Consider the following 13,163-nt stretch of genomic DNA (forward strand, 5'->3'; position numbering starts at 1 on the left):
TTTTTATATATATATATATATATATATATATTTTGTAAACACTGGCAGAATAAAAAAATTGATAATTTATGTCTTTTAGATTGGCATAGTTAATGTTTAAACTTTAGGAACAAAGTCTTATTCCATATATCCCAATCTGTATTGATAAGGAAATTCTCAGCTCTCTACAATGTGTGCAGGAGCTGCTTCAGCGAATAACCCAAACGAATGTTAGAATGGAAAGTGAATTAAAGGCACTGAAAGAAGAATATCAGGTCAGATTTTTCTTGATTAAAAAAGCTGCTACTATCTGTTATATTTTTGGGGGTTTTCTGTTTTTTGTTTTTTTTTTTTAAGTCTGAGGCTGTTAAAGACATCTGAATGCTTTTCAGAACTTTTGACCTCACTTCCATTGCTCCCTCAGCTCCTTAACTGTCAGCATGAACCTTGAAGTGCAGGCTATCTTTTCCCTCTTTTAATTCTTCCACTAAAGTAAGTCATGATTGCCATTCTTACCAGCCATTTTTGGAAGGTAAAAGCAGAACATATTGGATTTTGCTTTCAAATATTTTGAAATCAAATGATTTTATGACTGGTTTCTTACAATTTTCATGTAGGTATAAATTTCTCTTCTAGAAAATACTTCAGATTTCAGATGTTCATAGCCCGAGCTTGTCCCCAGTTTTATTAGAGCAGAGGTTTAAGAAAGAGCATAGCCCTTAGCCATTTCTTGCTGTGTTGTCTGCTGTCGTACTTTGCTAGAGGTGGTAAGTAGTCGTGCTGGAGAGCGTGGAGTTGCAGTGTTCCCCAGTTCCTCTTTGAGCATCTAAAAGTGGCTCAGAAGAGTTTAGATTCTAAATTAACTGTTACCAGTCAGATAGGCCTACAGTGCACTAAAGATTAAGATCTTTCTGTTCTGGTGAGGTGTGCTGAGCAGAGTTCAGGTACAACCATAAGTTGGACTGTTAATAACTATCTACCTTTTGACCATACTAGCCACACCTACTCCGTTCTGTGCTTAGCCTGTGAGGTCAAGGTTTTAAATTAGGATCTCAAGTTAATTTCAAATTAAACTTCCTGCTTACATGTATGCTTTGGTTTCTAAGTAAGTGCTTCTATGCTAAATTGAAAAGAGATTCACTTCACATAAGCCTTTACCTTGTCTTTTAATAGATGTAAGCAGTTTGCATTCTGCCACAAATGAATGAATTAATATGAATTTTGCATTTTGGTGAAACAAGTAAGGTTAAAGATGAGTTACATTCTCCATCAGAAACCAGCTACAATTTTGCTAGGAATTAAACAGCCCCGCTTGCTCGGTATAAATCTTCAGAGTTCTCCTCTTCTTCTTTCTTATATTGGTTCTTTTTTTAAAAGCATCTCCATCCAACCTCCATCTCTGAGGAGGTCGCCTTTGAGGCACAAGTAAAAGCAACCTTGGCGTTAGAGCAGGTTCATCAAAGAGGCCTTGGACTTGTAGTTCCTGGGACTGGATGAATGGTGCTAAAGCGAAGTGTGGTGATTCAGACAATGTATTGTTGGATTCTTTCATCTTTTTAATTACATAATCTGTCAGAGAAGATCCGTTGTATTCTTATGCACAACTTTTTTCATGTGTATAAAAATGCAAGATAGTCTGGATTTCCTTAGTGTTAATACCTGTAAATTATATATTGATGCTAATTTTATAGCTAAATTAATATAGGCATTTTAAAGTTGAAGCTACGTGAATGAAGAAGTAGACTCATTTTTAGTTAAAAGATAAAGTAAGAAAGAATTGCCTTGCTTCCATAACATTTTCAAGTGGACTTTCAAAGCTCAACAGAGTCATAAATTTGTAGCTGTTCGTATGAGTACATGCATTAAAATTATGTTTACATTATCAAATATATTTGTGCCATCTGTATAGTAGATTATGGATGCACTAAATCCTTTACCTTCCATATTGTTTACTCAAAAATGTGATAGCATAAAAATTCCAGCAGTACCCAAGATGTGTGTGAAGTTACTGTTGATTTACAGACGACTGCTTTAATTTAGCACAGTAAAACCGAGTTAACCTCAAAATGTTTCAAGTACAATTATGACAGTATAAAACTTAGTATTACTGTTACTTTAATGCAATCCTATTTCAGTCATCTAATAAAAATAAATTAAAGGATAATCAGACATACACTTGATGTTCCAGTAGATATGTTTTAGAATTTAAAGTTTACACAGTTTATAAGATAGGTTAATAAACAATTTAGGACAGAAAAACTGATCAGAAAAATAAAAATATTTTCTCTGAGTATACAGTAGGTTTTTTTATTTAACTACAATGGGTCTAGATTGTGCTACATTTCATATTTCTCATCTCTGGACTTTATATTACTTTTTCAGCACATTAAAACTTATGCAGTGAATCTGAATAATGGCAAGTGTTTTTATACCCTTTTATAGCCATTTCTTTTCTCATAACCTCCCCCTGCTTCCTGTTAGCTAAACTATAAGCACCTTTCTGTTAATTTATGAAAATTATTGTTGAGATGGCACATTATCACTGATCTGTATGGCACTTCCAGCATGTTAGAAGCAAAGGTCCAAGCAACATAAAACACATCAAAATTCATTAATGTGGTATTGATTATTTTTTGGATAATTAATTTTATTGCAGACCCTTGAAAGAGATAATGAGCTGCAAAGGGAGAAGGCAAAGGAAAATGAAGAAAAGTTCCTTAATCTTCAGTATGAGCATGAGAAAGCACTAAGAACTTGGAAAAAAGATGTAGGTTTATTAAATTAAATGTTAGGATATTAGCAGGTTTTTGAAATAGTCATCAAGCATTTCAGGTAATTCCTAAAAGCCAGGAAAATATTGCAGAAGTAATACGATAAAACCAAGCAATTTCTTCTCCAGTAATGCAGACTCTTCTAGAAATGAATACTTTTAAAAGGTGGATTTAGGGGAAATGTTGATTTCTATGCTCTAAAGGGTCACTGCACTTCCTGCAGTTCTGTAAAGCAAGGGCCAGGATATTAGGTGTTACTGTGAATTTAGCATCCAAGTATTTCAGAATTACACCCTTGCCATTACCTAGACATGGAAGCTGAAACACTTTTCAATGTATGTTGAATTTCATATATTTTTCAGAATATTGGCAATTTTTTAAACAACTTATTCAGAGAATACCAGCATTTCTAGGCTGCACTCTTGTATCCTAGAAAAAACTATTAGTAAACCATTATATAGTAAAAAAGGAATATAAACCTACATAGACTGAAGTGACACAGACTAAAGGTACCTCTGAAGGGCCATATGCCCAGGAGAGAAAAAAAAGAAAGCAACCTCAGGCTGAATTAGGTGCAGATACCGGAGGCTTGCATTAAAGCAGAGGTCCTGATTTAAGAGGAATTATTCAATGGGAGCTTTGGGGTGAAAGGGGGTAAGAAAAGGTAAAAAGCTGTATGTCCTCTCAGTGAATTCATCTCTGGATATGCCTGAACAGTGATTTGCCCTCAATATTTGCCATTCTTTATACTAATTCATTACTTTTACAGAATTCTTCAGTAATTATTTAATACAAAATAATTAGCAAAATACTGTAGGTGTAAAAATTATCTGCAATAATAAATGCATGTTTACAAGTAAGAAAGATCTGTTTGGTGTGTGGAAACCAGACTCTAAGCAGTGTTTGTTTAGTCGTCTGTATTTTATTTGTACATAATTGGCAGCTACTGTCAGAAAGGTTTTAAATTTGGTAGAGAAATTCTCAGCGAGGCTGTGAGGAAATAATGCAAAGTTGTCCTTGTTAATCCTGTTGTCTCAGGCTAACTCTCTGGAGTGCAGCCACTATGGAGTTGACTGCAACCGGGAACCTGCAAAAGAGCAGAACTCTTCTGATGCTCACTGCCCTGAGATTTCATCCTCCAGATTCCTAGGAGAGTCTTATGCTGTCATTTACTGTACAGAAATGGGAACTGGCCCTGCTTATTTCTCAGGAATGTTTGCAACTGTTATTTAGAAGATAATTTCTTATCATTACCATCTATACTTTCTCTTAAGGATTTACTTGCATTTACCCCTGTAAAACACTGTTGTATGTATTTGAACATCCAGTAAAGATTGTGTTTGTGCGATTTGTTATTATCACAGGAGGAAAACATGAGAAGAGAATTAGACACTATTAAAAATGAGCTGAGTTCCCTTAAAGGAGTTCATAGACATTTTGAAGACTATCATCCTCCTCAGGGAAATCAGCATTCTGAGCAAGTGGAAAATCTGCAGGTAAGTGTCTCTAACAGCTGCAGTACTTTCCATTTGTTGTGAAAACACAAGGCAATGAGAGACGTGACAGTTTTTCTAATCTGATGTCCACTGATCTTCCTTTCACACTGCTAAAGCTAAAAATTGGTCTGATGTAATCAATGATTCATTAAAACTTACTGTACCCAGAGAATGTTCCCTTTTCATCCAGAGGGGCGCTTATAGAAACTTAAGATGTTACCTCACTACTAAAGTTATACAGAATAGATAGGGGCTATCTTTGATGGTCTATCTTTACTAAATTCTGTTTGTGAAACATCTAATAAGTAGCTGTAGTAAATTATTAAAATATGTATAACCTTCTTTCTTATGCTAGAGTGGTCAAGAACACTCAAAAGACAGTGAAATACAGCCTGTACAGAAAGAAAATGGGTGTATGCAATCTATAATAAGAAAGGACAGTAATTTTGGACATGAAGAAGAAATCGAAGTAAAAACCACAATGGACTGCTCTTTAAGCACTGAGGAATTACAGATAGAACAAGGTAATTATATTACATGGATAATTAAAGATAAGTAGTATTGCTGAAGAAAGGATAAATGGTTATAGATACAGTATATGACAAGAGAATGCTTGAATCCTGAATTAAATGGTTGTGTACTACCACTAGTAAAATTCTTGGTGTCAGTAGTACTAATCTATGATAAAGTCAGAAATCTGTGAATGAAAGCACAGTGCTTCCAGTGGCTGTCCTGGGACAGTAAGTAAGGTCTGTGTGCCATAACCCCACAAGCTGTTGCAATCCTCTTTCTGCATGCCAGTTCAAGAAGTGCACAGGGGTTATGAGGAACTATAAATTGTATAGAGCTACTTGGAAGGAGAACCAAGGACTTTCCCATAAAACAAGGAGAAAAGGCCAAAAGAGTGATTGCACTGCAGAGGACAATGAAGCTCTGTTCATGTGGATAATCATAATGCTTTTCTATACAAAGTACTCAGTAACTCTAGTAAGTCGTTTTTCGAAGCCATTTAAAGGAATACACTGAATCTCTAATGCTTGGACTCCAAGACGTAGCAAAGATAGGTGGAAATTTAGAATTCTATTAACCGGGAAGTGGCAGCTTTGCAAGATCCACGCTTACAGCCTTCGAGTGTATCTTTTAGAAAACACCTTTGTGATATGGAAATGCTTGTTATTCCTCACTTGCCCACTCCCACCAAGTCACAGTACATACCTTCTGGTATGAACAGAGTCCTCTAAATATTTTGTTTTGTTTTCCATTTACCTAAAAATGTCAGTTCCAAAAATAAAGACAAATACAGTTGTAGTAGTAACCAGTCGTTTAAACTTTATGTAGACACACAATGGTTGATTAAGCATGTGTTATGTAACAATGGCCCCTTTCACTAATAAGGCTGACATAGCAGTTGGGAAATATTTCGACTATAAGCCATATAAAAAATCTACCGAATGTTAATATATTTTCTGTCTGAACAGTTTATAAATATTTTGCAAATTACCATAATGCAATAGTTATCTTCACTAACTTTTTGATAGACTTGTGCGTGTAATGCAAGACAAGAAAAATCAGTATCAATAGTCTTCTCTCTTTGGAAATTTTAAACTACAAAAACAAAGCATTACTTAACCTCTGGGTAATCTATCACTAACTAGAGAATACACTTCCTCTAACAGGTTTACTAGTTCTTGAGAACAATTTTAAGGATGAAGTTAATGTTGCTAGCCCTTATGAAGAAAAACAAAGGGAGGCTTCTCCCAGGAATACCCTCTGCACAGATACTGATTTAATTACCCAAGGACAGACCTCAGAAATACATGTCACAGAGTGCAAAGAAGCAGAAAATCTAGGTGCACCGTGTAGAATGTTACTGGATGAAAACAGTGCAGCTTTAGAAGCAAAGCTACAGGACAGCACTGAGCCGCTGGCAGCATGCCACGCACAAAGAAAGGTCTTTTTAGACAGTGCTGACACTGTAGGTGCCTACAAGAAAAATGGAAGTCAGGAGACCAATTCTAGCAAGCAAGAATCATGTAGTGCTACAGGTGAATCAACCAGTACTAAGGCAGGTAAAGCAAATCCCAGTGTCCTTACGCCTGAAGCACCCAAAATGGAGCCTGGAGCAGTTCTTTGCACCGAGAAAAATGTTTTGTGTGAGACAAGTACAGATAATTGCCAAGCTAAGGAATTAAGTTTTGGCATCCCACCTTATATTAACGAAAACTCTCAGAAGGAATATCAAAAATGTAGCTTGCTGGATGGTGACAATTATGTAGGCAATAGATTACATAACCCAGACAAAAACGTGTTAAATCTGAGTAGTTTAAACAGAGAGAAGCTTCCTTTCAAACAGACAGACATAGATCCTGAAGACAGAAATTATGATGACAACGCCAGAAACGTAAGCAGTGCACTGAGGAGTACCGGTGTTCCAGCAACTGATGCTCAAGATCTACCAGCTGTTTACTGTGATAATACAGGCAGTGATGATGTGTCTCTCTTGGGTACTTCCAATTTATGCCCCCCCAAAACAGGAATAAATGTGGATGACGTGTGCAGCAAGCAACCTGAACAAGATGGTACTGAACAAACTGAGAATGCTACAAACACACGTGCTTTGAACACACAAGATGCATCTCCAGTAAAAGCTGATGGTGTTGAAATAATTGCTCATAAAAAAACCCCAATAGATAGAATTAGTACAGATAAGCTCATTCCATGTACAAGAGTTAATGATGATGTTCAGATACACTCCATCAAAAATGGACATTCCCCAGAGATCAATCATTCAACGAAGAACATATTGTTAAAAGAGAAAAAAGACTCACTGGATAGTACAGTTCCAGGAAGGAAGTTTGCTGAGGGTCACCTGAAAGAATCATGCTCTTTACCCATGAGAACATCTGGAAATTTAGTAAACATAAGTGGAAGGTCATCCTTTGATCTTTCAACCTCAGATAAAAAAGCTGAGAAAACTCCAGTATACTTAAATTTTTTAGACTTCAGTTCCCATTCGAGAGTAAATCAAATGAGAGGTCAGGCTACATGGACTTCAGCTTACCCAGAACCTTCCCTTTTGAAAGAGAAGCTACCATGCTTAGTGGAAAACACAAAGTTTATTTCAGAAACACAATGTCAAAATCTTAGTGAAAATGTTGACAGAAGAGAAACAGAACAAGGTAGGAAAAATAAGCTTTTATGTTTTGAAGCATGTACTGAGTATACTTAGAAAAATTATCAAAATGGGATATTTCCGTATGTTAAGTTTAGCATTAGAAAAATGTTCTGATTCTTTTTTACTCCACCAGGGCTCTGCATATATCCAAAAAGCACTGAGCAGCTTTTGGAAATGAGTCAGTGCCCTTGTTCTGTGTAAAAATTAGGGTAGTTTTTTAACCAGTAGATGCTTCTTTGCATGAGGCTTAGAGAAAGTTTACTTTTTTATTTTATTGTACAACTTAAGGCCATCTGAATGTGCTGAATGCGTGTAAGAAGCTGATGTTCTTTGAAGCTCTGGCAAACACACCTCTCTGTTAGAAGTGCTCAGGGAGCTTTTTGATCTGCTGTTGGCACTTGGTGATCATTTACTGAGCAATATTTTGCATATGCAAAATAGTAAATGTGAACTTTATTCCATGTTTCTAAATCATTACTGAAATGTAGAAAGTGTATATTTTAGATTTTTTTTGCAAGAAAGTTAGCTGCTAGCTTACACTTTATTTACTAAAATTGCCATTTCTAAACTCAGTCTTTTACCAAAGTAAATAAAAGTATCTCTATTTCCACAGTAAGCTGGCTCCAGTACGTTTAGAGATGTTCCTCTACTTCAGTAATTGGAGAGTGGTGCCTTCGTTTTTCAAAATAAACCTTACAGGTGGATTCTATCCTTAATGAATGCTGTAAGCTTAAAAAAGCAGATGATCTCTGGGGCTCTGGCAGAAATGAAGGCACCCACTTTTGTAGAAGAATGGAGCTTTGGGTGCTTAGATGTTTTGCAGAAGAGCTATATCCGCAGTATAGGGGGGTTGTTTTTATTTGAGGTTTTGATGATGCAGTCTCACGAGCTTTGTTCCCTGAACGTGCAAAGCACAGAATGGACTCCCATCCCTTAGCTTTGTAGCAGCGAGACACAAAACAAGCTGTCTCGTTTCTTTATATATATGTGGTTGCGTTTTGTTTGCAGGTATTTTCCAAAATGGCAAACCTGGAGTGGAATCCATGTGAACAGCACCCTTATTTTTGTTTTTTAAAATTTTATTCTATTTTACTTACTGAAGCACAAACAGTTCAGCCATATGGGAGACCTAAAGATGAAGGGCATTGGTGAAAGAGTTTAGTAAGCCTATCTGAGGGAATCCCTTTAACTGCTTAACCACAATACAATTTGCTATTTATATATAAACTCTGGTTCCCAGAGAGCAGCCACTCCACATCAGTAAATGGAGGAATGAACTGGGAATGGGCAAGATGTTCCTGGCAAACTCTTAGAAAAGAAAACAAACACAAGCTCATAACCTTTTTCCTCTTCCTCCCAAGAGAAAACGACAGTAGTCTTAATTAACTGTTACATAACCATGAAGTAACATGTATTTTCATAGCAAAACAGAAATTTTACTATTGTAGCAGTGATTTACAGGCATTTGTGTAGTCACAAAGTTTGCACTGTGGGTAATTGTGAAAGTACATTTATGTTTTGATCTTGCAAGGCACTTTATATCGGTTTCAGTGGAGTCTGTGAGTGTTTAGTGCGTAGAGTCGCTGCAGGCTTGGAGCCTTATACTCTGCTGTGGTTAATCTACTTACTTGCCTTTCCTACCTTTAGTATTTAGAATTTTTATTACATTTATTATCCCTGGAATATGATATCAGGATGGCAGAAATTGTGTTTTATTATCACTATCAGAATAATTATCACTATGCATTTTCCATAAATCACAATTTTAATGTCACTAACTTAATATGTGAAATTATATAAAACATTTTTAATCTGAGTAGAAACATACCTCATATTTAGAGACAGATGCAAAAGTATGTGAAAGAAAAAAATGAAGAGGGAAAAGCCTACAACAGAGATTCAGTGATTTAAAACAAATATTTAAGATCAGAGGTAAACCAGAAATTTTGTTACGTTACAATTAGTGCCTAGAGACTAAATTGCAGTTGTTACCATTTCCTTTTTGTCAATCAGGTTCTACCAGTTTTAACAGAGCTGCCGACACTTTGAATACCTCTAGTATCCACCGAGACCCCCAGGGAGACCCTAGTGAAGAAAGGAATGCTACAGCAAAGACTTTTTATGATTCTTCTTTTCCCACAGAACATGTAAGTCAATTAAAAACACTGCAGGACCAGACCTTAGTGAGCTAATTCCGCAGATATTTGTACAACTGTACGCATCTGGATACTTTAAGACTGAGTCAATCTCCAAAATAATATCAAAAGGGCAACAAGGCACCGTTTTTCACAATTAAGGTTGATAGAAAGCAGCAGGAAAAAGTCACAGCCTATGAATCAAACAGATGCTAACCAGTCTTTTTGGGAGGGGAGGAAGAAGGTAGTTTGTGTACCCTGACAAAAATCATCACCTACAGTAAAAGTAGTTTAAAAAAAAAAAAGAAAAAAAGCATTATGTAGAACTACAAAAACATTGTTTATTTCTTGATAGCTTGATAGGAACATGTTAAAGAATCTGTGAAAGACTAGAAGTTCAGAATATATATGAATAAGAGCCTATCTGTTTATTCTGTTCTGCAGTTGCCATCTTTAAAGTGATCTTAATAGTTAGTAGGATGACATTACAAAAATGTGTAAAAGTAGAGAATTAAAAAGAAACCTATTGTTTCCTTGTATGACGGATGGCACTAGCAACGGCTCATATCGCATTTTTACATCTATGTTAGACAGTGGAGCTTCCGCAGGTACAACTGCTCTGTTAGCCCTAATGGTAAACATACTGCTCAAAAGCGATACTATCATTTACAACTGCAGTTGGCCTTTCCTTTTCAGAAGAGGTTCCAAAAGCATTTCTCCGGTAGTTATGGCTGTCATCTTTGGATGAGGTTTGAGGTCAGGGTATATAGTTTGCAAGTGACAAAGTTGGCTGGCTTCAGGGGACTTTAATCAGCTCACAATGACATTGGCACTCACATTCTCTGAAATTCAGAAGACTAATGTTTTAAATTACTCAACTTTGCTAATATGACCCTACTTGGGAATGACAGTGAGGTGGATTTTTCACCAAAAGTAATGGTGGTACTTGCTGTGCCTCTCTTGCTTTTTCTTATGGAGGTGGAGCCAGGAACTGAGCGAACTAAAATACCTAATCTACAGCTAATACAAAGCTGTTATTTCATTATCACTGTGGTTGTATCTACTTTGTTACCTCCAAACTAAAGCTCCTTCCATGCTGGCTAAAAGGTGAGATGGACAAGAGCAGAGCGCCGCGCTGCTTTGGCCTCAGACTGTTTTCCAAATACGTGGTCTATGAAATCGCAGTCTGGGATACTGCAGACCACTCCCTCCCTTCTGTGTTGGTGTCATTCTAATACCTTCTGTCCTCACATTTGTCACTTTTATAACCGATGCAAAAAAGCTGTTGGGAGATTAAAAATAGGCTCAACGGTGGCTTTTTTTGCTGTCCCATTTATTTGTTTTGTCTAACATGTATGATTAGAACTACAGCAGATTTATACCTTCTACAATTTGGGTAACCTTATTCAGCCTAAGTACAGTACTCTAAAAAGTCCTAAAAATTAAAAAGAAATGCTACAGGTGCACTTAAAATTTTAGTAAAACGTATATGAAGAACCGCTTTAAGTGTTAGTCTGTACATGCCTGAGTACCAAGGTAAGGAGGAATAAGCACTCTCAGCTCAGTTTAAACACAAGTCCCTAACTGTGCTGTCATGCTATTCAGCAGTTAGTGTTTTTTACACTTATGTGTCCCTTAAGTTGCCTAGTTCTGCGGCAGTAAGACACAGGTTTTACTTGTATTTTATTCTGAAAATGCTGAGGCTTTTTAGTTTGACATCTGAGATTTATTCTAAACCCAGTGTCACAGAACTGCAGTAAAATGCTACATGTATTTGTTACACACCTGTAATCACTTCCCCAAAGGGTTCTAAATGCTTGTTGTCTTCAGTATAATCCAAGTAACGTAGCATGGCTTCATTTCACTGGAAAATTTCACTTCCACATGTGGAAGACCTAAATGGAAGATTTCTCTTGGATTATTAGTACAGGACAGATGCAGTCTCACGTGCTATTCCAGAGAGATTTTGACCAGTGGCTTGCAATGAAGTACGATCTGTTTCTGAGGGCCTGGGAAAGAACATGGGCAAGTGTATGTATATCACCACTAGAATTAACAGGCTGAAAATTTTATTGTTCAAATTACGAAGTTACTTTCTCATTGAAATGGAGATGATAGCCGTTACTGACCTGAAGTATCGGTATCTTCAGCTGCATGGCAGTGAAGTTGTTACAGATGCAACAGTCCAAGGGAACAACTTGCATGAAGCTTATTGTCCGAACTTCAAGAAATGCTTGTGCATTGTGGGGAAGGAAAGTTTTAGCACAAACACTTGTGCCAAAATAAAGCCAGGTCTGATAAAGACTTTGTGACTTACAGTTGGTTGGGGCACAGCTGCCTAATACTGAAAAATAATTGAGCAGAGGGGGAAGCCCTAATCTTGGGATGCCTCTACGAGAAGTACCCTAGCCTGCAACCCAAATACTGGATGTGACGTTACAGACCCCCAGAACCGCTGCCGCCTGGCTCTGCGTGACAGGGCTGTGGTGTGCCCCTCCTGCACGCCGCCCTCCCCCAGAGCCAGTGCTAGATCCCGAGCAGAGAACTCATTCAAGCAAGAAACTGCTTCCCTACTGTGTTGCCATATGCATTTGATTCGGATAGATAATGAAGTAGCTATCAAACAGTAATTAAAACTATTCAGAGAACAAAAATACCTTTAATGTAAAAAACCAACCTATTACAGACCTTGCATTCATTAATGTTTGCTTTTGAATCTAGACAGTGAAGCAGAGGGAGTTAACACTATAAACCTCATGATTTTGGGGTTTGTTAATGAAATGCTTGCACAGCAATAGAAATGTCAATTGCCACATTAAACTCTTTAATTAAACTATTTATTTTGTTAATCTGCATCCTCGTACAAGGTTGTCTTTTTTTTTAAGCTTACTCTTCCATACTAAGTCTTACGTTAAGATTTGGTTTTATAGAAGTGTATTTGTCATGATCAAGTTTTCTAAATTAAAGCTGAGGAAAGCACTTCAAATTAAACATGCTTTTTCTGATCAATTTACCATTCTGTTCATGTTTCCTTGCTTACTAAATACTCAGCCAAATCTAACAATTTGAACCTCTGTACCTGAATTTCACTGGATTATTAACTACTAATTCTGTATTCTGTCAGGTTAGAGGATATACTGCTTTAAAGCATGAGCAGAAGACTTCTCCCATGACTGTAACACGAGCCAGAAATGAAAGTGCAGTGAGAGATGAGGACAACTGTTCTCTTCATAATTCCATTATGCAAAGCCAAATAGAAGAAATTGAGAAATTTCTGAACTTGGAGAGACTTCATTCAGCAAGAAAAAGAAAATATGAAGAAGGCCAGTGAAGATCAGTGGCAGGAGATAGACAGCTAGACAGAAAAATCATTCTTGTAAACCAGATTTGTAGTTATTCCCGTAGAGGATGTTCAATACAGAATAGCCCTTTATTTTAATGTTCAAAAATAGATAAAATCCCTATTAACGTTAGCTCTCTTTTTGCAATCAAATCCATATTATGGGTTATGCCCAAAGATAAGAAGTTCACCAGTTAATGTTTTAATATCCATTAAGTAAAATTAAAAAGTTATTTAAGTTACCCTTCTCCTGCTCCTCAGTTTTGG

General features: G+C 36.7%; 1 protein-coding gene across 1 annotated transcript; it reads left to right on the top strand.

Annotated features, from left to right (window-relative positions):
• Nucleotides 1–107: 107 nt before the first annotated feature.
• Nucleotides 108–12,887, top strand: CCDC73 (coiled-coil domain containing 73; the record flags this gene model as incomplete). Its single annotated transcript, XM_009877010.1, is given in 7 exon segments — nt 108–254; nt 2,636–2,746; nt 4,115–4,309; nt 4,602–4,770; nt 5,923–7,425; nt 9,435–9,568; nt 12,681–12,887. Coding segments are annotated over 7 exon segments (2,466 nt in total), but the record flags the coding sequence as incomplete, so codon positions are not given.
• Nucleotides 12,888–13,163: the final 276 nt, after the last annotated feature.

This window comes from Apaloderma vittatum, unplaced genomic scaffold (genome assembly GCF_000703405.1).
Source record: "Apaloderma vittatum isolate BGI_N311 unplaced genomic scaffold, ASM70340v1 Scaffold40859, whole genome shotgun sequence".
NCBI lineage: Eukaryota > Metazoa > Chordata > Aves > Trogoniformes > Trogonidae > Apaloderma > Apaloderma vittatum.